The 26721-nt window shown below is 36.5% G+C and overlaps 1 protein-coding gene across 3 annotated transcripts; it reads left to right on the top strand.

Annotated features, from left to right (window-relative positions):
* The first annotated feature begins 4473 nt into the window (after positions 1–4473).
* On the top strand, positions 4474–21410 carry LRIF1 (ligand dependent nuclear receptor interacting factor 1). Of its 3 annotated transcripts, none has more exons than XM_019730457.2 (4): positions 4474–4758; positions 16116–17622; positions 18767–19033; positions 19899–21410. In XM_019730457.2, exons 1-4 carry the CDS (start codon positions 4691–4693, stop codon positions 20334–20336), a joined length of 2280 nt encoding a protein of 759 aa, XP_019586016.2. In that variant the 5' UTR covers positions 4474–4690; the 3' UTR covers positions 20337–21410. The 3 variants fall into 3 exon arrangements, with proteins under 3 accessions (XP_019586016.2, XP_019586017.2, XP_019586018.1); XM_019730458.2 differs by having other exon boundaries at positions 4536–4758; positions 16124–17622; positions 19899–20474; XM_019730459.2 differs by lacking the exon at positions 16116–17622 and having other exon boundaries at positions 4620–4758; positions 19899–20474.
* The last annotated feature ends 5311 nt before the right edge of the window (positions 21411–26721 follow it).

Genomic DNA, 26721 nt, shown 5'->3' with positions numbered 1-26721 from the left:
ACACATCTTACAGTGGTTTTTATCTAGCCCATCAACCCAAACATGCTCTTCCACCCCGCAGCATTCAAAACCAAAGACACAGCCCCCAACTTGGATACTCTCACAATCTATTTTAGTAAAGCTTCTTAAGAAAGTTCATGAGAACAATACACAAAATGAGCCAGCTCCTTCACACCATATCCCCTAGTTTCAGTCATTTCTTGGTTTTTCTCTTCCTCTACATTAACTACCTTCTTGGTGACCAGAGGTTTTAGAGGCACTTACTGTTTCCCCTGCATAATTTTTCCCTTTCTAGGAGACTTTGAGGCTAATAGCTGAAGCTCAGATCAACCCAGATCTGAGCTTGATTGTGCATCAAGACCTGACTCAGCATTTTCTTTTATTTTGGCTATTACAGATAACAATAACCATGCTTCTTATTATTTTGCATTTCTGTATATATCCAATGAGTCAGCTCCTTGGGGGTTGGGTCTACTACCATTTCTAAATTCCATTGGTAATTTTTTTTAAAAGATTTTATTGGGGGAAGGGGAACAGGACTTTATTTGGGAACAGTGTGTACTTCCAGGACTTTTTTTCCAAGTCAAGTTGTCCTTTCAATCTTAGTTGTGGAGGGTGCCATTCAGCTTCAAGTTGTTGTCCTTTCAGTCTTAGGTGTGGAGGGCGCAGCTCAGCTCCAGGTCCAGTTGCTGTTGCTAGTTGCAGGGGGCACAGCCCATCATCCCTTTTGGGAGTCGAACCGGCAACCTTGTGGTTGAGAGGACACGCTCCAACCAACTGAGCCATCTGGTAGGCAGCTCAGCTCAAGGTGCCGTGTTCAATCTTAGTTACAGGGGGCGGAGCCCACCATCCCTTGAGGGACTCAAGGAATTGAACTGGTAACCTTGTGGTTGAGAGCCCACTGGCCCATGTGGGAATCGAACTGGAAGCCTTCGGAGTTAGGAGCACAGAGCTCTAACCGCCGGAGACACCGGGCCGGCCCCCATTGGTAATTTTTACCTTTAGTAACTGATTTTGTCATAGCTGCAGTTTCATATCATGGGTGACTAAGTAGCTATCCAGGGGTCAAAGGTTCCTCACCCTCTCCACCCTTTTATCCTTTCTATTCAAAAAACCCACAAGTTTCCATGAGCCAGGACCATTCTAGCAAATCCCACTTCATTGGTACCAACTAAATTTGGTTCCTGGACCCCTTTCCAATGTGTCTGTGTAAGCTTCCCCACACCAACAAGCAATTCTCAAACACCACTTTTTAAAAATACTTCTTTGAATGAATGCTTAACTCATTTGTTTCCATAACCTTGTTTTATGACAAATGTATTTAAGTGACTTAATTTCCATTATGATTTTATTTTTAATCCAAGGGTTATTTAGTAATAGATTATTTAGTTTCTAAATGTCTTAAAGCTATTCTTTTTTATGGTAAATGCTAATTTAACCAATTATGTTTGGAAAACAGTCTGTGTAATATTGATCCCTTGGAGCTATTAGGGCTTCCTCTGTAGCCTAATGTATGGTTTAATTTTTTATATATATTTTGTGTATGCCCAAAAGGAATCTGAACTATCTCATGAGTGGAGAGTTATTTACATATATAATAGCTTGATCTAGTTTATTGTATTATTTAGAAATTTGATAACTCTGCCTATTTTTGTATGCTTCAACTATTAATTTCTCAGAAATGTGTCTGTGTAAAATCATCCTCTATATTTGTCGACTTGTTAATCTACTCATTTCTGTCAGTTGGTGCTTAAATTTGTCACTTTATCTTTTATCAAACTATATCTATATTTTAATATGCTCTAATTTCTTTTCACTCAGTCTCGTCCTTTCATCCATGCTGTTACATTATTCTCTCTGCATCCATTTCTTCATCTGTATGTAACCATTTTATAGTTGTTAAGAGTACATTAGTTGGGGCGGCTGGATGGCTCAGTTGGTTGGAGCGTGAGCTCTTAACAACAAGATTGCCAGTTCAATTCTTGCATGGGATGGTGGGCTGCGCTGCTCCCCCCATCCCCCCCCCCCGTGTCCCGGCAACTGGATTGAAACCAGCAACTAGACTTGGAGCTGAGCTGCATCCTCCACAACTAGATTGAAGGACAACAACTTGACTTGGAGCTGATGGGTCCTGGAAAAATCACACTGTTACCCCCCGCAAAAGAATTCTGTGCAATGACAGACACACATAAAATAAGACACATTTGAACAAATTAACTGCTTTTAAAAAAAAGAGTAAATGAGTTAATATTTGTTAATCATTTAGAATAGTAATTAGAATTACTTAGAATGTGGGAAAGGCTAAGACACTTGTTGAGACTATCTATCACAACCTACCTTCTCCCTCTGCCCAATTTTGCTTCCCTTCCTTCTCTTCCACAGATATTGATCCTTAATAAACTTCCTGCACATAGTATTATGTAGGTGATTGGTATAATAAAGGGTAGAGGTGGTAATTGAAGCCATGAGCATAGTTCAAATCACTTGAGAAAACAGGAAAGTTAAAGAAAATAAGAGGATCAATGACCAAGATTGAAGGACCTCTCTGATTTAGTGTCTGAGAAGGGAGAGATAAACCTTCAAAAGAGACTGAGGCATAGACAAAAGGGTAGGAGGAAAACCAAGCAAGTATATTGCCAACAGCATCAAGAGTGAAGAGATAATTAATAGTGCTGCTGTGTAAAAATCTGAACAAATGTGAGATAAACAGCATCAATTGCAATAGCAGAATGAGTGGTTTAATGAGTACAGTGGATGCTGTGATGCATTTCCCTGACCTCCCTTGAGGAGTGAAGGTCTTATTCCGTCAACTGCGGAGAGCTGCCAGCAGACATGCCTCAGTTATCAGCCTTCTTGAGTAATTGCCGTGGCTAGAGCTCCTCCTTACCTAAGGTCCTACACCCTTCCTTGGCGAACCCTGCATCCTAACTGGGGAAAACTCTGAAAGTTAATCTGTTTCAGGAATGTGGGACAGGCCAAGACATTTGTTGAGATTGGCTATCACAAATTAACTTCCCCCTCTGCCCAATGTTGCTTCCTTTCTTTCCCTTCCACAGATACTGATCCCTAATAAACTTCCTGCATATCAAAGTGCATTGCAAGCGTCTGCTTCCCTGGGAACCCAACTGGTGTCCATCAGTTTCCATAATAGGAAGTAGTGATGGCTATAAAGAGAAACCAGACTGCAAAAGGTAAGAAATAAAGTGTGAGAAAGTGGAACAAGCAAGAACGGGAAACTTGTTCCAAGTAATTTTGCTTTCACAGATCGGAGAAAGACCAAAACTAAGGCAGTATTAGGGCCTCACTACCCTGCCCTTTCTTTAGTATAGGAGATATTTGATTGAACGATAAATGCCAGTTTTACATACAGGATTCTAAGTCGTTGAAATTAACCCTTCACAAAGAGTGAAGAGTAATTAGAAAGTATTGCTTTCTGTTACTGTGTCGGGACATTAAGTTCTTTAAGCAGTATCAGCTTATTACGGAGTTAGGGGAATGAGTAGCCAGCATTTTTAAAAGACCTACATAAACCTTAAAATTGGCTACCTCATGGCAGTCTCTTCAACAACATGGATCATGTTAAAATAGGTATTGTCTATACCTGCTAAAACTGGATCTTCTAAACCATTCATCCCGCAGCTTCCTTGTAGCCCTAGCTGAACTAGAAGGTCTACCCCTTACGCCAGACACCGAACCTGTTTCTCGGTTAAGTGACTTAGTAGCAGGAATCAAGAGATTTCTGAAAAGCTTTCCTCTGGAGCTCCAAATCAAGATGCCCCAAAAAAGTCTGCATGGGAATTGAAACTTTTAGAGAATGAACGAATTCATTATATGACAATAAATAATAATTCTGACCAAGGCATGAGCGTGGGGTGGAGAGAGAGGTTAGGTTAAGACCAGGAGCAAAGCTTCAGGAGCGAGGGACTAACTGAGAAATCCTCCGGAAGTAGCAATAATACGGTGCTGGTTGCTGGCAGGCATTTAAATTTTTCTCACGCCAACGAGTGCATAACGACGGCAAAAGAGCCCTCTGATGTCTTTTAAAGCATTGCCAGGACCGGTAAAATGACAGCAGCGGCGAACACAAAGCAGAAAAGTTCCAATTGACCCCGGAAACATTTTATTTTGCGTAGGTATCTGGAGAATTTTCTTTTGCGGATTCGTGACTTGATCCGGAAGAAGAGCTAGCAAACCTCACTTGCGATTGGATTGCGTCATAAAGGCGGGGCCTTTGCAAGCCAGTCACGTTGGCAACAGGATGTGACGACTCCGGAAGCCGCGGGCTGAGCTGTGCTCCGGCTAGCGGCTTCAGTGGGCGCGGTCTCAACCCAGAACTCAGCTCTGCTGGGGGCGGCGCCATTAAGGCCACGCCTCCAGCGCCGACTCTGAGTGGCTGTGGAGCGTCGTCGTGGCTCTGCGGGGCGGAGACTCGGCCGTTTCTCTCAGAGTGCAGCGCTCAGCCGGCGCCGTCCCATTCTTCCGGTTTCCGGTGGCCGCACCGCCTCCCTCCGAAGCTTAGGGATCCGCCCTCTAGAGAGCTCGTCGTCGCCCTCTTTTCGGCGTCGAACTCCAGAGTTGTTCCGGAGTAACTCCAGCCCAACATTCCCTGCTCTGGTTCTCGCCCCTTGGAGGACCCCGGCCCCACACTGCCCACTTTCCTGGATGTGCTGGCCCCTTCCACCCCTCTAAAATGCCCAATAACCTACAGGGGGTCTTCCTGAAAGCCGCAGAGGAAAAGTCAGGCAACGCCTCGCATTGGTAAGTACAGGTTTCCAATCCTTCTCGACACACCCATTTCTTAGCAGGATGTCGAGTCGGCCCTCATTTCCTGACTTTAAAATTGAGATGAGTTTGCCCCCCCCCGCCCCCCTACGGTGAACTACCCCCAAGGAAATGTTCGTCACTTTGGCACTTAGAGCCCATCCCTCTTGGAAATGTAAATCCTCCAGAGCCTGACGCAGTCAGTCAGCCTCCGCCCTGGCTCCGCGGGACTCCAGCGTCTCCAATTTCAAAGGCAGACAGAATAGAGCTCCACGGGAGAGGACAATCAACATGGCCGACGCCCCTGTGTGACCAAAACCTTCTGGAAGGTTCTCGCGCAGTCGCAGGAAAAACACGCAGCAGTCCGCGCGGATTAGCAAGTGCAACCCAGGTGGCGCTGGACCTTCTGTGAAAATTGCTATAAGAGAGTGAGAAGGAAAGGATATATTTTTGTGTAATGGATGAGAGTACATGCATTTAGAAACTGAAAAATTGCTCTAGAATAAGGGAATAGATTATTTTTAAATTTCAAGTAACAGCTTTATATGCAGAGAAAGAAGAGTAAAAATAGAGGAGTTCTCATGTAAAATTAATTCTTTAGAGCAGCCTATTTGAAGCAGGTAATGCGAATGCCATTTCTAATTGGATGAACTATAAATGAACTAGATATGACACGGGGAGATTCCAGTATTTCTTAGACAGACATACCTATTTGTAAATTTAGAAACTAGTTTATCACTAACTCAGTTTTTTTTTTAAAGCTTATATTAATCGACGAAATGAAACGAACAAAACTATTAGCTATGGTAGAATATTTTAAGTTGTTACGCTCCATGGTTAGTGGATGTATAATAAGTAATGAGAAAAATGGTAATGGGTCTCTGCAGAAGAAAAATGTGAAGAAGAAAGCATGGAATTTGAGATTAAATTTCATGGAAGAGATTTTATGAAGAAAATGGGGTGCCTAGGTTTAATCATAGCTTTGCTAGTTACCATTTGTGAGGTTAAGGACCTAGGTTTCCGTTCTGTAAATAAGACCCCTTAGAGATATTTTAAAGATTAAAAGTGAATTTAGGTGAAATATTTAGGAAAAATAGAAGAGTACTATTTTGTTGTTGCTGTTGTTATAAGAATACAACTTCTGTACAAATTTTGGCCCAGGAAATGGGTCTCCTTTAACTACAAGTAGATAAAAAACCTCATTATAATAAAGACTTGAAAAAAGCATGCATAATATTCTGAAAATGAAACTAAATGCTCGTGAGCTAAAACAGTATTGAAGAACTGCCAAGAAAGAACTATTGTATTTCAAATCATCCAAAAAGCCAGCTTTTGTGTACAGTATGTTGTTTGTTGGTTTATTTTTGCTGGAAGTTGTGGAGATAGGCAGAGATAGTGATGTGTATAGATATGCAAAAGTAGTATTGTTTTTAAATGATTGTTTATTTCTACCTTCTTTTAATACCTAGATACTGATGACATCTGACTTACCGTAACTTAACACAGTTTGTTTTAGGATTGTATTTGTTTTTCATATCAGAAATAAGATAGAGTAAGAACTTTTAAGTTTTCATTTATTGTGTACTTTAACTCTTATCCAGTTTCTAATCCTTTGTCTATCTATATTTGGCATTTTTAAAACATTAATTGAATTAAGTTTTGATTACATTCACAAGTCATTTAGAGTTTATTAACTCCTTGATTTATGCATTGTTTTCATCTTCAAACGCATTTATTTCTTCAAATCACTTATTTGGGGTATTGGTTGCATATTCGATTTCATTCTGTTTTGTAAGTAACAATCTGCATGACATCCAAATAGAATTTTGTAAGTCATTTGGTTAATTTCAGCTCTTTATTGGAAACTTAATTTTCTTGTGATATTTTTGATGGTACTAAATCATTCATTTTCTTCATGAACAAAATGACTATGATTTTCTTATTTTCTATAGATACTTGAATTTTTCTTGAGGTGCTGCTTTCCTTTTATAAAAAGTTTTTAGTCATGTGATATAGAAAGTTTATTGTTTAAAGTATTTCTCATTCATTAGGGCATAAAATGTAAAACCCAAATTTAATTGTATAGTACAAAGGAAAATCTGTAAGATATTTGTGATGGAAGGCATTAAGTTTATTTAGATTTGGGCTTTATTAGCAAAGAGCAAAGCAGGAATCAGAATGGTATAGTGGAAAGAAGATAAGCTTTGGAGTACAGAGACCTAGGTTCATATTCTAGTCTACCACTTATTATCAGTATAGCCCAAACATTGGTTAAAAAACATTCAGTGAGTGCCTACTCTGTGATAGATGGTGCTAAATGGAGAGACCTACTAAAGAATAGGATATGGCCATGCCCATGAAAAACTATACAGTCTGGGGGGAGATGATGTGATACATTTTTTTTTATAGCATTGTGCATAGAATGCTGTGAGGGCATAGAGAAGGGATATTGTAGGAAAGATTTATTGAGCAGCTGAGTTGGGGAATATAAATGTCAACTCGCCAATTAAAGAGGAATGCAGGCTATGGCCAGGCAGAGAAAATCAGTAAATACAGCACCAGTATGGCTTATTACTAACAATTGGTGTTTCTTGTTTGATTCTGTGCTACAAGGTAGATAAATAGAACTTAAGGGTTGGGTTTACCTTGCTACGGAGATTAGATTTCATCTAATGGAGAGCAGAGGATTGGACTGTCATGGTCACCTGTCATAGATAACTGATGGTAGTGTGGATTCGAGAGTGAGGATCAGGCATATAATGATCAGTCGTTTCAGAGCTGAACTAACTGATGCAAAGTAAGGGCTGATTCAAAGAACAGAAGGGAAAATATGCAGACCTTGTCAGTGAATTGGTATAAAGAAAAGGGGATCAATTATGATGGTAGATACTGGTAAACTAATAGAGATGAAGAACACACCAAGAAAGCCATCAGAGAGATATTTGAATCTGAAATTCAGGCAGGGTCAGAGCTGAAAATAGAGTCTTGTGAATCATCAGCTAAGAGGTATTATACTAGAAGCCTGTGATAATACATTCCCACAGTAATAAGAATTAGGATGTCATATGATTGTCAATTGGCTTTTATCCGCTCTTAATCCTCTGTTCTAAAATGGAGAGCTAAAATGAGTATCCTTAGCAAGGGACTTGGTTTGGTTAGAAAGATAATGTTTCATTGTCAGTTCAGTGTGCATTTAGTTTTGTGCCATGTGTTATTAGTTTACTTTTGTGGTTTTGTGTGTGTGTGTGTGTGAGTGTGTGTGTGTGTATTTGTGAGAGAGAGACAGACAGACATACAATGTAGGCTAACTGAAATCTATGACATTTCATTAATCTCTGTTTATGCAATTGAATTTTTGGACCCTGTTATTTGGGATTATGCCAAAGTAAATACAAGAAAATGGATGGGAAAAATAAAACTGAAAAAAAGAAAATGGGTTGGATTGCCCAAGAGACCATGTAATACTGAATAAGTTACTTAATGTTTCTAAACCTCTTATTTTCTCAAGTATAAAATAGGAATGGCAATACCACATTGCTGGGCTATTATTAAGATTAGATTAATGACATTTATAATAACATTATTGTGTATATAATATTATATGGTGTGTATTACATTATGTCCTTATGTATATTGTATAAGTACATAATGTGAAATCATAGGTAGTAAAATGGAAAAAGGTCTCGTAGCAGTTGGAAAAAAAAATATTTTCAAAAATAGCTACAAAATGTTCATTAGCCTGCAAAATTTTTATTCCATTTCTAATATGTGGATGTTTCATATCAATATTAGAATAGTAAAAAATGTCAGAACTTATAAATATATTTAATATACCTTTTGTTAAAGTTCTCATATATTCAGAAGACTACCTAATTCATTTACTTATTCTTGGACACCAACTATATGTTTTAATGGAAGGTCATAACTAGCATATATTGAAAGTTTATCATAATCCCAGCCAGTTCTTTTATTTACTTTTCATAGCAAGCCTTCCTTATTGCCTCCATTTTACAAATAAAGAAACAGATATTCCAAGAAGTTAGTAAATTTACCAAAGTCAATCAACTAATAATAATTTAGAAGAGCCAAGATTAGAATCCGGTAATCTTTCTAATCCTGTTTTCTCTTTTAAAGTCTCAGACTGTATTATTTTTCCAGTGTACTTCTCAGTTCAATCACCAGCTGGTTTAAAGTAATTAGCATGTTGATGATTCTTTTTAAGTGACCAAACCAGAGCATGGGATGCAGAATCTGGTTCTAGTTTTAGTTCTAACATTAGGAAGCAGAATGTGATCTTTAAGAAAACAGAATCTTTATAGGGTTTTTAGTTAATCTCTTAAATGGAAAGTCACTTCTAGATCTGAAAAAATATATATATTGGTTGAAGAAGTGTGAACTTCACCTGATTTGTGACTTCTCTCCTTAACATTTGCATTTCGGTTTTTTAGAACTCATTTCATTTGTTACTAGGAAATCATGGATTTTTTAAAAAGTCATGGCTTGTAGAATTCAATTAGCTAACATTGTCTACAATGTGCCAATTGCTCTGTTAAGTGTAGAGGATGTATTATGACTAAGATAACCTATCCTTAAGGAATTTATGGTCTCTGGTAGATTAAGTGACTCTACTGATATTCTGGCATAGAAGCTGTATTTTCCTTCCCTTTTTGGAGGGGAGTGGAGTAGAAAAGAAGAAAATCATTGATTAGATTTGAAAATAGTTTGTGTGATATTCACAAATGTTTTTTGTAAAGCAGAAATAGACCATATAATGAAGTATGTGAACGAAGTATCAGAAGCCTGTGTGATTTGTTTGAATCCCATGTCAGTTAAAAAATGCTTGCCCCTATGGACATAGTTATAAAAACATGGGTTCTGCTGTATTGAAGCTTCAAATATGTTAGCTAAATGTTACTGGTGAATGAAGTACACAAATAAACCAAATGAGACTAAGCAGTGAATGGTATTGAGACAGTTCACTTGAAATGGAGAGTCAAAAGAGCTGCATTATATATACAAGTATACGTAATGTATACAAGTGGACCCTTTGGTCAGCGTTGCTCAAGCAGTAGTTCCCCGTAATCAGAAGCGTCTGGACGCTGACAGTAACCACTTTGAGCACCTCTTGTAATTGCAGAAGTCAAATGTGATTTGTATTCATCTTTTGTTATTGGTTTATATTATTACAATTTTAATCGTTTTTCCCTTTCTTAAAATGTGTATATGCTTTTTTGGCACCGTGTGTGTGTGTGTGTGTGTGTGTGTGTGTGTGTGTATTATATCTATTGTATGTAGTATATATATTACATACTATTTATGTATAAAATATATGTGTTTTTTGCGGTCCTACTGTGCTTGGTATTGGAAGAACAATTACAAAATAAATGATGTAGTCTCTGACCCTAAGGAGTTTACTGATGAAACAAATACTTTATTCATTTTTTTAAAATTAGCTAATAGAGCAAAGGCAGTATTGAAGGCATTATATAACTCCTAGCATTAGTGGCACCAATGTAAGTACTTTAGGGATTCCAAGTGGAAGAAATTAATGTGAATTTGAGTGACTACCAGATATTTCATGGAGAAGATGGAATTGATCCTCAATTTATAACTACATTTTAAATTGTTGGAGAAGAAAAACATAACTTGAAGAATATTTAGAATAAATAATGTGCATGAGATAATCCAGAAAAGCAAAGAGACCTCTTTGATAAGACCAGGGATTTTATGTTGAGAAGTTATAGGTGGTACTGTTTTGTAGAGATTGGTTGGGACTAAATTGTAGATGATTGTCATATCAAGCTGAATTGCCAATGGTGCATTATAAAACTTTGAGCAAGGAGGAAACAGGATAAAAATGATTTTAATCTGCCAGAGGTACATATTAATAGTGTCTATAGTCAGAAAAAAAACTAGTTCAAACGTCAGAGCGAAAAACAGGGATAAGAGAATAAGGACTAGAAACAAGGTGGTGCAGGTCTGCTCTAGGTAGTGGAAGTGGCAATGGTGAATAAAGAAGATGAATAAGAGCTGTAAAAGAGAAAAAAATTATAGACTTGGTGATTCATTGAGATTACATTTATTGACTGTTTACCCTTTGTAAGCATCTGTACAAGGTGCTGTGGGTGAATCAAAAGTGAACAAGAAGGGTGATAAAGATAAATTGGAGATAACTAGGTGATTTCAAACCTAAGTGGCTTAGAAAATAGTAATGCTAACACATGACTGGATGGTAGGATAGAGTAGTAGTTTTCAGTAGAGTGTATTTTTAACTTTAAATTGATGGTTAAGTAAGGTGAAAATGTTTGGTAAGACATCACAAATATGGAACTAAGGTCAATATTAGGGGATAGGAATAAAAGGATGTAACTGAGAGTCCTCATCGCAAAGGAAATAGTTCAAATAGTTGAAGTGGTGAAAATTGGTTCAGTCTTTAAAGAAGAATGTCTTGAATGAGAAATAGGGTCAAGAACTGCTTTGGAGAATAGTCATAGTTTAATGCTTAAAATGCGGAAAATGAATAAGAAAGGAAACATTAAATAAGACGAAGCAAATTGTGCTCAGTGGGACTCATGATAGGAAGAGGTTCAAGATGGAGGGATAATTAGCTACTGTAGCAGTGTCAATTTCAGCAGAGAGCACCTAGAAAATGAGGATAAAGACAGATTTAACTTGCAAGACACATTTGGTGATATTGGAGAATGAGTTATAGAATAATGGGAAAGAAAAGAGGCCTCCAGAACAAGGCTTCGAGACAACTTTCTGGCATATCGGTGATAGGAAGTTGGTAGATGGTTTTAATTGCAGTTCTTTAACTCCATCTTCAACCACCGTCACTAAACTTAGCACCTAGATCACAGTCTTCTCTTTGATCCTACATGACTTTAGCATCTATGTGGATAATCTCTTTGTCACCTGGTCTTTCAGTACAAATATTTTTTTCTCCAGGGATCTTATTCTCCGTTCTAGTGCCAGGCATCCACTTCTGTAGTTATTGTTATCAGATGAAATTGCTGCATCTACAAAATTCTTGATTCAGGCTTTCTAATTACCAGTTCCTATATTTCTAGCTTACTTCTTGAAGTATTCATATTCCCATTCTGATAACTTTAACTTTATCTGGGCCTTCAGTCCAATAATCCTTTTATTTTCTCCTTATATTTTAGGCTTTCATGTTCTCATTTTTTCCCCATCCAGTTTAGATTCTGTTTCATCATTTTAATTTTATCAATACCCTAAATTCTTTTGCTCCTTTTTGATTTTTCTTGTACCCTTTTTCTGAAGCCTCCGCAACCCTGGATAAACCCAGTGATTTGCTTTCTTTCTTTTTGCCTATACCTGGTGAAAACAAGGAAAATCTCAGAAGAGCAGACTGGTATTACTATCAATTCATAATCACCACCTGTCTCACTGGGCCATCAGCAGTGCCCAGTGACTGTTTTCTGAGATCATCTTATTCTTGCACAAAGACTGTTCAAATCTCTTCCTGTTTTTGCTCTTATTCGTAGCAGATGATGTCATCTTTTTCATAGAGAAAATAAAAGCAGTTAAATCAGAGTTACCTCAATCTTACAACACCAAAGCTATAAACCTACCTGCAAATGCACTTAACCTCTCTTCCAGTTCCAGTGGAAGGAGATGTTTGTTTCTCCTGCTCCTGTTAAGGTTCAATCCTTCCACCTGTCTTCTGGTTCTCATATCCTACCTCCTCATCAAACCTTGCATGTAATTAGCCGCGTTCCTTGCCAGTCTCTTGCTCTTGACAACTCACATGAGCATTTACATATGCTCTGGTTCATCTAAGCTTTAAAAAAAGGATAAGACCTCTTCCTTGATCCCATGTTTTGCCTCCAGCTACTTAACCAGTCTTTCTCTTCTTTACAAAGTTCATAAAAGAGTTGTCTATACTTGCCATTTTCATATGCTTTCTTCATATTCACACGTTTCCCCACCAAACTGCTCTTTAAAGCCATTACTGACCCTCATGCGATTCATCCCAGTGTGCAGTTTTGAAAAAAATTTTTTATTGGGGAATATTGGAGAATAGTGTGTTGTTTCTCCATGGCCCATCAGCTCCAAGTCCAGTTGCCGTTTTTCAGTCTTTAGTTGTAGGGGGTGCAGCCCACCATGCCATGTGGGAATTGAACTGGCAACCTTGTTGAGAGCTTGTGCTCTAACCAACTGAGCCATCCGGCTGCCCCTCCAGAAGCTCAGTGACAGCTCGTTGTCTTCAATCTAGTTGTGGAGGGCGCAGCTCACTGGCCCATGTGGGGATCTAACCAACTGAGCCACCCGGCTGTGCCCCAGTGAGCATTTTTAATCTGCAGCCTACTTGGCCTCTCAGAAACTTTTAATAGAATTCCCCAATTTTCTTGCAACTCCTCCTTTGGCTTCCATTGCATCAAAATCTTGTTTTCTTTCTACTGCTCAAAGAAAATGGGAAGCTGCTGAAAGCTTTAAGCAGGGAAGGGCCAGCTTTAGGGTGCCAACTTGAAGGGGAGAAGATATGACTGAAGCAAAAGCCAGTTTCCGAGCTACTAAAGTAGTCTAAACCAGAGGCGATGTTTCATTGTACCAGAGTGGAGACAGTTAATTTGGAAAGAAATGAACAGATCAAGGGAAATTTAGGAGATGATATCAACAGGATTTTGGGATAGATTGAATACAGATGGTAAGAAAGAAGGAATTACTTCTTCTGACTTAGACTAAGATAAGTGGGATGCCATTTACCAAAAGGGGGGGAAAACACTGAAAAAGGCCATGTTGAATTTTAGGTGCGTTTGAGATTCTGAATGGAAATGTCATGAGGAAAGTTGGATATATAAGCCTGAAGTTTGAAAGAACTAAGATATAAATATTTGAATTGTTGATATATAAATGGTAATTAAATTGAAGTCATGCATTTAAAGGAAATCATCTAGGGAAAGTGTACAGAGTAGGAAGAGAAGAGTTCAGTCTAAGCTTTGGTGAATTTCAGCATTTGAAGGTTCATTCAAAGAGGATGAGTTGGCAAAGGAAAGTGAGGAGTCACTACAGAGGTAGGAGAATGTTATATCTAGGAAGCCTTGGGAAGACAATGTTTTTTAAAAACGGAGCAAGCATTTTTATATTCCTCCAAGTACATCGTTTATCTCATTTAATGATAATTACCTATTTACATATTCACGTGCCAGATAGTTTAAGTTCTTTTTAGGGATTGTGGGTTGAATTAGCTTGGAGTCAATCAAACATTGTCTGTAAAGGGTCAGATAGTAAATATAGCTTTGTGGGCGGTACGATCTCTCTGTAACTGCTCAACTCTGCTGTTGTAGCATGAAAGCAGCCTTATACAGTACATAAAAAAATGAGTGCAACTTCGTACTAATAAAACTTTATTTATGGATCCTGAAATTTGAATCTCATAATTTTCACGCATCACAAAGTAGTAGTCTTAAGACTTTTAAAAAAGATATTTAAAATATAAAAACCATTCTTAGCTTGTGAACTGCACAAAAACAGGGAGGAGGCCATATATGGCCCACAGGCTGCACTTAAGGAAACTTTTTCCATAATTGAGCCTGGCCTGAACCATAACAGACACTCAGTAAATTTTTGTTTAATAAATTAAAGTTAAATAGGTTCTGGTCGAGATTTTAAGTGCTTTTTGGGGGGTGGGGAGGTAATGAAGGTGGGTAGGTGGGTTTTCCTCTTCGACCCTGAAAGCAAGAATTCATATTTTTCTTTATGTTCATGCTTTTCTTTAAAGATTATCTTTTCAATTAAATATACCATTTTGAAGTACTATCAAATGACCAGAAAGCTGTTTTAAATATTTGTAAGGTTGTAATTATGTTATTTTGGATTGCAGAAAGGTAAAACTGAGTTCCATTGCTTCCTAGGATGTATAGAATTTTTTGCTTTGATGTTTATTAATATCTGAGGTTTTAAAAATACCTATAGGCTATAAAACACACCTTTACACTTTTGAGAATTCTATTATTTTTTTGCCCATAAATTTTTTTCTTCATTTGATCTTAGTCATATGAGGGCACACTGGTTTTATAGGACATGGACTCTGCACTCATGTTGCTAGAATGTAGCATGAGAGACAGTCTACAGACAAGTGAACAAACAGATTGATACGTGATGACAACTTGTGATATGTACTATGGAGGAAATTAACAGATGTAATATAGACTGTGAAGAAAGGACAAGAGCTGTTAAGGTGGTCAGAGAATGTGTCTCTTTGGAAATACAATTTATGCTGAGACTTGAATTATGTGGGTGGGAGAAGATTTCTACATAGATAACATGTGTGATGGCCCTGAGTCGCATGAAGTCTTGATATTTTCCAGGAACTGAAAGGTGATTTTAGGTATAATTAACTTGAGGTGCCTGAATTCAAGAAATGAAATAATTGATTATATAAACAGAAATTGGTATGTATTGGATTTTTAAAGAATCAGACAATCTGTACTAAGACGTAGCTCATAAGTGTCAGGATCAAAATTAACTAGGTTATTAAAAAATTACATCCAGTGTGTTTCACATTCATTGAAAACCGTTCAGCAGAAATGGCGTTGCTATTAATATATATATATATATATATATATAAATGTATATATATATGTATATATATGTATATACATGTATATATGTATGTATATACATGTATATGTATATATATATGAATTGACAGGCAGTTGGAACTAATGTGTAATTGCTGTACTAAGGGCTATTTAGAACCAAACTTCAAATGTGCTGAAATAATCAATAAATTAAAGACGGAAATGGTTCCTACACAGGTAACTCAGTTTAACCTCCAAAAATCTGGCACACTAAGGTATCACAGTAAAAGATGCCTTTAGCAGAAGAATGGCTGACTGTAGAACTTATGAGTGAGTCATTGTCAGTAGGTAGACGACAACAGATTGTGGGAGGGGAGAAAAGAGTAAGAGAAATAGAGGTGAAATGAGAATCCTGGTCAGTAAGAGTAAAGGAGGAAGACAAGAGGAAATCATTCAAGGAGAAGGAGAAGGGAGGATACTAATAGATTAGGAGGAGCATATTCTTGTAGGCATGATTTTATATAGAGTAAAACCTTAGAAACGTCTACGTTCAGGAATAAATGTTCAGATCTCATACCTGTTGCCTAATCATGTGAGATCTAAATCAAAGCTGACCATATCTTTGATTATCTCCTTCAAAATCTTTGTTTTGCAATATTTCGCTTTGAAAAATCAAAGTGACAAATTATATACTTTTATTATGTTATAAATATATGTGTTTTAAAATAATATTTGCAAATACTTGCTTTTAAATAAAATGTATATACCATGTAGTATGTTGTATTTATTTACTCATGTTCTTTTAAGTGTTTCAGGCTGCATGTACCAAGTAGTTCAGACGATTGGCTCGGATGGAAAAAATCTTCTGCAATTACTTCCAATTACTAATGCCTCTGGAAATCTTATACCGATAGTTCAATCTTCAGTCATGTCTGATGCTTTGAAAGGGAATACAGGAAGCCCAGTTCAAGTTACTTTTCAGACTCAGATTTCCAACTCTTCCACAAGTGCATCAACAGTTCAATTGCCCATTTTTCAGCCAGCCAGTTCTTCAAACTATTTATTTACAAGAACAATAGATACAGCAGAAAAAGTTAGAGTTACTTCTGTGGGAACTGAAAATTTTACCTCATCAGTTTCTAAAGTTCAGAGTCATGGTGTGAAAATTGATGGACTCACCATGCAAACATTTGCTGTTTCTCCTTCCTCAACACAAAATGATTCATCTTGCTTTTTAGTAAATACCCAGAGTCTTCCAATGACTGTGAAATCTTCAGTTTTGCCTTCTGGGCATCATTTACAGATTCCAGCCCATGCTGAAGTGAAATCTGTACCAGCGTCATCATTGCCTCCTTCAGTTCAGCAAAAGATACTTGCAGCTGCAACAAGTACCTCAGGAACAGTTGAGGCCTCCCAAATACCATCTGTTATTTATGTTTCTCCTGTAAATACAGTGCAAAATGTAGTTACCAAGAACTTTCAACATATTTACCCAAAACCTGCTACAGAAATAGCAAAGCCAATGATACTAAATACCACACAAATGCCAATGAATGTTGCTAAAGAGACACAATTAAACGGTGGTCAGCATTCTCAAGCTGCTCCAGTGAAATGGATTTTTCAAGAAACTCTACAGCCTTGTACTCCATCTCTTGTTCCTGTTAAGTCTTCAAATAATGTGGCTTCAATGATTTTAAAAAGTTTTGTAGATAAGAAAAATTTGGGAGATACGATAAATATGGCGCCATTGAGTACCATCAGTCATAGTGGGACGCAGTCCAAAAGTATGCCTATTAAAGATAATGCTTTGGTTATGTTTAATGGGAAAGTCTATCTCTTGGCTAAAAAGGGGACAGATGTTTTGCCATCACAAATTGACAAACAGAATTCTGTTCCTCCTGATATTCCACCAAGAAAAGATCTATCACAGATAGTGAGTTCAAGTGCAGTCACAGAAATATCCAGAGAGGTTGTAAATTTTGTTTTGGCTAAAAATAAATCTTCCCAGATGGAGACAAAATCACTTTCAAATACCCAGCTTGCTCCCATGGCCAATCTAAGGGCAGAGAAGAATAAAAATGTGGAGAAACCATCTCTTTCTACCCCAAACCCGCATAGTCTGAACCCATCTATTAACTACTTAAAACAGAGTAAGACTTTATTCATAAAGGCAGACTGTCCAGATGGATTTAGTACAGGACAAAATGCCCCCAGAAAAGGAAATGTCATCCAGAGCATAGAGAAAATAAGTTCCTCTGTTGATGCAACAAGTGTTACTTCACAACAGTGTGTTTTCAGAGACCAAGAACCAAAGGTAATTTTCCCATGTCAGGGTGTTCTTTTTATCTCTCTATATAGAAAAATTTTCTTAATTCTCAAAGTTGTAATACCTTTCTCCCCTCCTCTCCCATCCTCCACTCCATCACACACATACCATACACACATGAATGCTTAAGTCAGAGCTTTCAGCTGAAGGAAATGTTTGAGGAGGAGTATAATTGAGAGAGTCCAGGCAATATCTTTGTCTTGAATCATTTGGCATGCCAGATCTTTAAAACAAAATCAAACAAAAATCGCACAACAACGTTTAGAGGAGTTGGAGAACGATAATGTGAATTAAAAGCTTAGTAAAATTATGTGTGTATATGTGCATACCCATATTTGTACACATGCATACGTATACATACATATATATTTAATAGCTACTTTTAGTGGTCAATATTGTGCATATAGGAGATTGGGGGTTTTTGTTTGTTTTCTGATGGTAGGTAGATACCTGGCAATTTTTTTAGGTAGATGGTGGAAGGGGTAGGACAAGGCCAAGCTTTCAAGTCATTTGTGAAAATAGCATTTATCAACATCTTTGGGATTTTTTTGGGGGGAGACAAGCTTTTTTTTTAGCCCTTCTTTCTGACTCATCCAATTATCCAACATAGCCAACTAGGTACCTTTCTGTTCTACTTAAGATATGTGTGTCTGTGCTCACTAAATACTTATACCCACCTTTTCCTCACTTAGAGGTCTACTTAATAATGTCAGCGTTTCTCCCCTTTCCATACAGAATTATTGAATTCCAGAGATGTAAGGAGATGCATTCTGATTAGGTATAAGATTGATTAAAGGCAGAAGACTTCCAGAAGACTACAATTTCCAATTAATGTCATATAGATTATTTTTAACTTGTTTTTTGTCTGTATTGAGTTGTTTGAGAATTGAGTACTTGTTACCTTTGTAGTGCAAGAAAGTGAAATAAATGAGAAATTTCAGGGGAACATTTTAATTTTGTCCTTAGTTCAGATTTTTGAGTGTGGGTGGTTAGGCAAGGATAATTCAAACCAACCATTTAGGACTTTAAAGCATGTTTTAAGTAAGGTGAGGTAATCACTTAGTTGCTAGTCTGATAAAATAGCTTAAGTAATGGGCAGTATTGTTTGTGTGTTTTCTTTTCCTAATTCCAGATCCAGAATGAGATGGCATCAACATTAGAAAAAGTTATTCAAGAAAGAAATGACAAGAAAAATTCTCAAGGAAGAAACACTAAGGCATCATCTGTGAAGACTGATGCTGAATTTAAAAAGATATTTGGTCTCACTAAAGATTTGAGAGTGTGCCTTACTCGGATTCCTGATCATTTGGGCTCTGGAGAAGCTTTTAATACCTTTAGAAGTTTGGTGAAGAGTGAAAAAGACACAGAGTTTATAGTGAAGGAGAAAGACAGAAAACAGGTAATAGATTATAAAGTGTCCTTTGTAGGTACTCCAGAGAGACATGAATGTATTTTCTTGATTTGGTTTTTTAGTTTTATGTATCAATATGAATAATAGTTACCCAATTTACACATATACGTATACCAAAATAGTGTTAAAAAGAACCACATATGCATAGATAAAAATGCATTCCCGGTTAATTAAAGATACTGTGTTAAGTGTTTTTATTCACCTACCATTTATTTTTTTATCATCAAATTATAAGAAAATAGCCATAGCTTTTTAACTAGTTATACTACTTTGAAGACCCTATCTAAAATAAATAATCCAAGTGTAGAGAAAATACAGGCATGAGGATACTCACTACAGTATTAACCCTTAATACAAACATTTTAAGAAATCGACATGGTCAATAATGATGAAAAGAAGCATTCCTGTAACTTTGCGTACTGTCATTCTACTTATACAATTATAATGTTGTTTAATATCCTGCACTTCAGATCAGAGATTGGTCAATCTTTCCCAATGAAAATGTTTCATATGTGCCTATCATACAAAGGAAACAAATTAATTCTCAGGCTCTTCATAAATGACTGTAATTTTTTGGTGGTAGATCAATACAGCTTCTAATACTTGACATAAGCAGGAAAATGTGAATTAAGCAATTTATTCTCAGTGGAAATCTTTGGACATTGCTATTCATTTTGGTACCACACAGTGGTAAGCATTACTTTCTTGCTGTAGTTGTTCTCAGTATATTTTGTTGAGTTGAATTTAATTGCTAAATATTTGTATCTGCAAACTTGTTAAATTTCAGAGCACAATCTATATATGGCAGTAATACTTTGTTTTTCTATTGGAATCTTACTCAACATTGCAACAGGGTTTTGATAAGAAAAGAAGAGCAAAAAACATTAAGAAGATGGATCACACAAAAAAGAAGAAAACTGAGAGTGCTTATAACATAGCTGTAAATGGAGGAACTAATGTCACCAGTTCCCAACTCATTAGCAGTATTTTACCAACTTCAGATGTATCACACCATAACATTCTTACAAGCTGCAACAAAACCAGAGAAGAAAAGAGAACTGAGATAGGACACTGTACCCTGGAGAACCAGGAAAAATGCACATTGAGTTCAAATGCAGATTTTGAACAAAGTCAGTCCTTTAGTAAAAATTATACTGAAGATATTTTTCCCATGACACCACCAGAGTTAGAAGAAACCATTCGAGATGAAAAAATAAGAAGACTTAAGCAGATGCTGAGAGAGAAAGAAGCAGCCCTGGAAGAAATGCGGAAGAAGATGCACCAAAAATAATAAAATGTTGCTATACTTGAAGACTTCAGTGAATTGGTTGTGTTTTTACCATATTTTTTGCATTAAGTTAATTATAGATGCTTTTGAAAGTGTTTTTGAATACGAAATTTGTTTATTCTTCAGTCGATTATAAAGTTTTATTTAAGGAATACAGAAAAGATTGATTCAATATGACTCTTGAATAATCTACATGGGGTATCTGAATCTTTGTCTAGAGACCTGTTTTTGGAAGGAAAATTTTTCTATTTTTCTGTTATTTTAACTAGAGTTCCCCAAGTTTGAATATTTGTGCAGGACTTTTGTTATTGTTTGTATCTTTAGCTAAATTGCTCAGGTGTTATTTCAACAATAGATAAGTATTGTATACTATTCAAATTAAATAATCCAAGAGAAGAAATCAGCTCTAAACTTAGCTTTGCCAATGGATTTTTATATGTACTCATTCAGTGTCTTTACCTGTGAAATGATACCTTCTACTCACCAGTGTAATTTTTTTAATTTTATGAAATGTATTATAGCAACATTATTTTAAAACTCAAACATTTCTTGAGACTTATGAACACTTGTTTTGTAACTTTTACAAAGTAGTTTCATATAATCCAAAATGAGTTTTAGAATTCATGCTATACACTGTATTGTTTGCTTAATGTGATATGTTATTGTTTCTAGGCAAAAACTACTTGTTTTTTGAATATGTACATATGTGACCTTGGACTGTGTGAAAAGTAAATGTGAACAATGGTCACATTTAATACTTTTTTAAAATTGTAAAGTGTGGTTTTTCTTAAAACCTGCGAACAGTTTCTATCTGGTTATTTTTCATTTGAAGAGTTTGGTAGTGGTGGGGGGATAGGATTGAAGGGGAAGTAGGAAAAGGTTATTTTAAAAATGATTAACAAATCTCTGGAAGTAAGGTCAAATAAAATATGTACATTGGCAACAGAATAGAAAACAAAGTGCTGAGAGGGAGTCGAGTCGAACAAATACAAACTGTTCATCAACTAGATTCTACTGCATTTTCTCTTTTGTAACAGCTTTATTGAGATAATTCATGTAAAATTTACCCTTTTAAATTACAATTCAGTGTCTTTTATTATTATTATTACGCACAGTTTGCATACATCACCACCATGCTCTAATTTTAGGACATTTCATCACCCCCAGAAAACCTCATACACATTAGTAGTCACTCCCCAGACCCTCCTTCCTCCCAGACCTGCCAACCACTTTCTGTCTCTATAGGTTTGCCTGTTGTGGGAATTCATATGCATGGAATGAGTCATTCAAAATATTTTGTGACTTGTTTGTTTAATTGCTGAATAATATCATTGTATGGATATACTACACTTTATCCATTTATGGACATTTGGGTTGTTTACACTGTGGGCTGCTAGGGTGTTAGGTTACTATGAAAGTTTGGGTACAAGTTTTTGTATGGACATATGGTTTTAATTCTTTTGGTTTTAACTCTAAGAGTGTGACTGCTATGTCATATCCTAACTCTGTTTAACATTTTGAGGAACTGCCAAACTATTATATTTCAGTAAGCTTTCGCTCCCCCTACTCCAACAAAATGAATTTTGTCAAGGACACCAGTGACTTCCATGTTGCTAGATCCAGTGGTCAATTGTCACTCTTCTTTATCCAACCATGGGAGCATAATTTCATGAATCATTACTTGCTTTGAAAAATCTTTAAACATTTCATTACTAAAGAAGCAGTTCATGTACATTGTAGAAAATGCAGCAAGCTAAAATACTAAGAAAACTTCATATTCCATCAAGCTAAAATATTAATGTTAAGATATTAAATGTTGGAGCTAGAAGATACGTAATTAAAGATTATCAGTAAATACAGAGGGTGCCAAAAAAATGTATACACATTTTAAGAAAGGAAAAAACTATTAAAATTGTAATAATATATTCCAATAACAAAAGATGAATACAAGTCACGTTTGACTTCTGCAGTTACAAAAGGTGCTCAAAGTAGTTACCATCAGCATAATTTTAATAGTTTTTTCCTTTCTTAAAATGTGTATACATTTTTTTGGCGCCCTCTGTAGATACTTGAAGTAATAGGCCTGGACAACACCACTTGGGATAGTATAAACAGAAGATAAAATTGGCTCATGTTTGAGTACATTTAAAAGTTGGGAAAAATCGTAAGTGAATTTTGAGGATTGGAAGAAGAGAATGTTAAATACATTGTACTTTAAATCTTTGAGATTTTTACTTACAAATCTTTTTGTTCAAATCTTTGAACAAAGTAAGCAATATATCATTGTTAAGTAAATTCAGCTAAAATTATACCAAAGACATTGCATCCATCTTTCATTTTCTTAGGTATTCATTTCAGCCTACTTTCTCCTTTTGATTCTTGAGCTTTATTATAAAGGCTTTGCTGCTCGTAAAATCTCAAGGACCCATATTCTCATATTGTATTCCATGATACTGAAATGTGGCTTGAATCCTTTACAACAAAATTCCCAAAATTTGTCTATGCTGATAGTCTCAAACTCCTACCTTATCCTTCTGAAATTCACTCAAGTTGGAGTTTTTATTGTTCCACTAAAACTGTCCTCCCATCCCCCCAAGGATTCCAACAATTGCTGTCTAATGGTCAATTCTTAGTCTTTATCTTACTTGACCTGTCAGTAGCATTTGACTTTTTTTTTATAAGTCTGTCATTGAAATTTGTTCTTCACTCTGCTTCCAAGACACTGTATTCTTGTTTTCCTGCTACCTTATTGGCTGGTCCTTTTCACTGTCTTTGGCTGATTCCTTCCCTTCTCCATGATCTCTTAATGCTGCAGTTAAAGCTCAGTCCTTGTATGTTTTTTATGTTACATCTATATTCACTCATGTGATCTCATCAAAATGCCCCCTATATTTAGTAACTCCAGCATTGTCTATCCTCCTTGACATATTCACTTGGAAGTCTAATGGACATCTCAAAATTAACACAGGTCATCTCCAGCTTCCAATTATACACCTGAAATTTGCCTCAACCAACACCTCTTATATCAGTTAATGACAAACATAGGCTTCCACTTTTTCAAGTAGAAACACTTGGAGTCCACCTTGATTTCTCTTTTACTTACACTCTACAATGAGTCTGTTAGAAAATTTTCTTAGTTTTATTCAAATTATACCTGATATCTAACCATTGTTCACCACTTCTGCTGTGATTACGTTGCATTGTCTTTCATCTGGATTATTGAAATAACCAACTGTCTCCCTGTTTCAAACCAAAGTCCTACACCACAATAGCCACGTAATTTTGTTAAAAGTATAAGAACGGGGAAAGGACAAAAAAGAAAAGAAAAAACAATAGAAAAATGGGAAAAATGCATGAATAGACAACTCACCATAAAAGATACAAAAATGACCTTCAAACATGAAAACGCTCAAAAATTAAAACTAGATAAATGCAAATTAAAACCACACAAATACCATTTCTCATTGGTCAGACTGGAAAAGATTTAAGAATATGACAACACATTGCAAGACTGAGGAAATACTCGTAGCTTTGTTCATATATTGCTAATGGGAATGCAATTTGGTACAATTCTTTTGGAGGGAAATTTGACAATGTCTAACAAAATTGCATATGTATTTACCTTTCAACCAATGGGGCTGGCAATTCTAAGAATCTGTCTTGAAGGTATGCCTCCAATATGAAAATATATATGCAAAAATTTATTAATTACAATATTGTTTTTAATTGCCAAGTACTGGAAACAATCTTAATGCCCGTTCATAGAGTGGTTGAAAAACCCATGGGATGTCCACACAGTAGAAGACTATGTAGCTGTAAGAAAAGAATGAGGAAGAACTCTGAACTGATAATGTAGTGATTTCTAAGACGTACTGTAAAATGAAAGCGGTAAAGCACAAAAAAGACAGGAGAAAATACATAGACATCTGTTCATTTATACAAAATAAATATGGAAAAACTAGTCTCATTATGAGACTGACTACCCAAGGGAAAGGGAAAGGCATAGAAAGAAGGGGAATGGGAGTGGGTTAGAAGGGATGATGCAGAGTAACATTTCTCTGAACTTTTTTATAGCTCTGACTCTTAAAATTATAGTAATGTCTCACCCTTCACATACCTTCAAATAAACAAGATGAAGAGCAACCAGGAAATGGGGGAAGCCAAACTGGAGTGCAAATAATAACAAATGGAAGTACGTGTATTACAAAAGCATAACACGACCACACTTAAGGGGATATCACTTAGAAAGCAATATCCTCACTGGGCACTGAAAAGCTAAAGCCTTAAGTGCTGTAATCTAGTTAGTAAAAGTGTTTCTCACAGAAGTATGAATTAGCACTCCTGAAACTACATGTATATTAGAATTGAACAAATAATTTCATATATTGTGGATGAGAGCCAGGTTTCTCACTGTTGAAGACACTCAAAGGAAAGTAGGAAGGCTAAAACAAACTGTGGCATTGGATTAGAATAACAGACATCAGTATATGCTCATGGTTTTTAATATATAAATAGGTTAAGAAATGTACATATGCGTGTATGTATGAGTTAGTGTATATTCACATATTTCTGTACTCTGTTCACTGAGAGGGCCTAGAAGCAGTGACAGTCCAGGTCAGTGAGCACACCTAGCAACAGATCTTGGTTTCTAAACACCATTCCCCAACATAAGGAACCAGGGCTTGGTGGAGAAGTTGATTCTGGGGCAGGCTACGGCAAGGCAAATACAGGTTGAGCCTAGAACATCTTGTGATGTCAGAAGGTAAAGAAATGCTCTAAAAGATGGACGCTTATCAAACACAGAGGAGCCGATGTGAAGGAGCTCCTAATGCTCCAAACTGGAATGATTTGAGCAACAATAAATGATGGCATTTAACTTTAATCCCTAGAATAAAATATACTCAGTTGATACCAACATAAAAATCATACATAAATGGGGGAGAACAGGCAGCTCTAATTAATAAATATACAGGTAAATGGGAAATAATCATCATTGCAAATGCTCCAGTAATAACTGTTGCAGACAAGATTCACCAGTGAATGTTAAAATGAATGGGCACAAGTTTGAAGAGAAACAAGATTTGCAGTCTTAAAATGTTTTTCTAAAGACGCTTTATAAAGAGAAATATAGTAACTTTATAGTGGAAAAAACTACCAGACACTATCTAAATGACCAATAACATGACATATCAACATCGTGAATCCCTTGATATAATGCACAGAGAGACTATTGTGTGTGTGGTAGTCTCTCCAAAAAATACAAAACCTTTTTGTTATGGATTGAATGTGTCTCTTCTAAAATTCATACGTTCAAGCCCTAACCACCCCCACGCTGTGTGGCTGTATTTGGAGATGGGGCCTCTAGGGGAGTAACTGAGGTTAAATGAGGTCATAAGGATGGGGCCCTGATCCAATAGGGTTAGTGTCCTTATAAGTGAGACAAAAGGGTGCCCCACCCCAACACCAGTGTGAATGCACTGAGGAACCAGCTCATTTACACTGAAGAAAGGCTATAAGAGGAGAGGACACAGTGAGAATGAGGCCATCTACAAGCCAGGTAGAGAGCTCTCACCAGAAGCTAAATTGGTTAGAACCTTGACGTCGCACTTCTAGCCTCCACAACATGAGAAATAGGTTTCTATTGTTTAAGCTACCTAGTCTGTCATTTTTGTTATGGCGGCCCAACTTGATTAATACTCTGCAAGCATGAGCAAATATCAGTGAACTCAAATTGACAGGCATTGTACAAAATTACTGATTAGTATTCTTCCAAAGTGTCAGGGTCATAAAAGACAAGAAAAAGAGTGAAATGTTGCAGACTGCAAGAGACGAAGGGGGTGGGGAGAGAAAAAAGAACTACATGTAATATGAGAGAGGATTCTGGAACAGAAAAAAAGAACAAAAGTGAAAAAAAATATGAGAAATTTGAATAAGGTCTGTATTTTAGTTAATCATATTGCACCAATTAATTTCCTATGTTTTTCTTTATTCTTTTTTAAAGTTGGTTTTTACTTTTCAATTACAGTTGACACTCAATATTATATTAGCTTCAGGTGTACGGCGTAGTGGTTAGACGTTTATATAACTTATGAAGTGATCCCCCCAATAAGTCTACTACCCCTGACACCATACGTAGTTATTACAATATTATTGACTATATTCCCTATGCTGTACTTTACATTCCCGTGACTGTTTTGTAACTGCCAATCTGAACCTCTTAATCTGTTCTCCTTTTTTATCCACCCCCCCCAACCCCCACCCACCTGGCAACCTTCAAAATGTTCTCTGTATCTATGAGTTTCTGTTTTGTTTGTTCATTTATTTTGTTCTCTAGATTCCACACATAAGTGAAATCATATGGTGTTTGTCCTTCTCTGTCTGACTCACT

This window comes from Rhinolophus sinicus, linkage group LG14 (assembly GCF_036562045.2).
Source record: "Rhinolophus sinicus isolate RSC01 linkage group LG14, ASM3656204v1, whole genome shotgun sequence".
Taxonomy (NCBI): Eukaryota; Metazoa; Chordata; class Mammalia; order Chiroptera; family Rhinolophidae; genus Rhinolophus; species Rhinolophus sinicus.
This window is presented reverse-complemented; position numbering and strand designations above follow the sequence as displayed.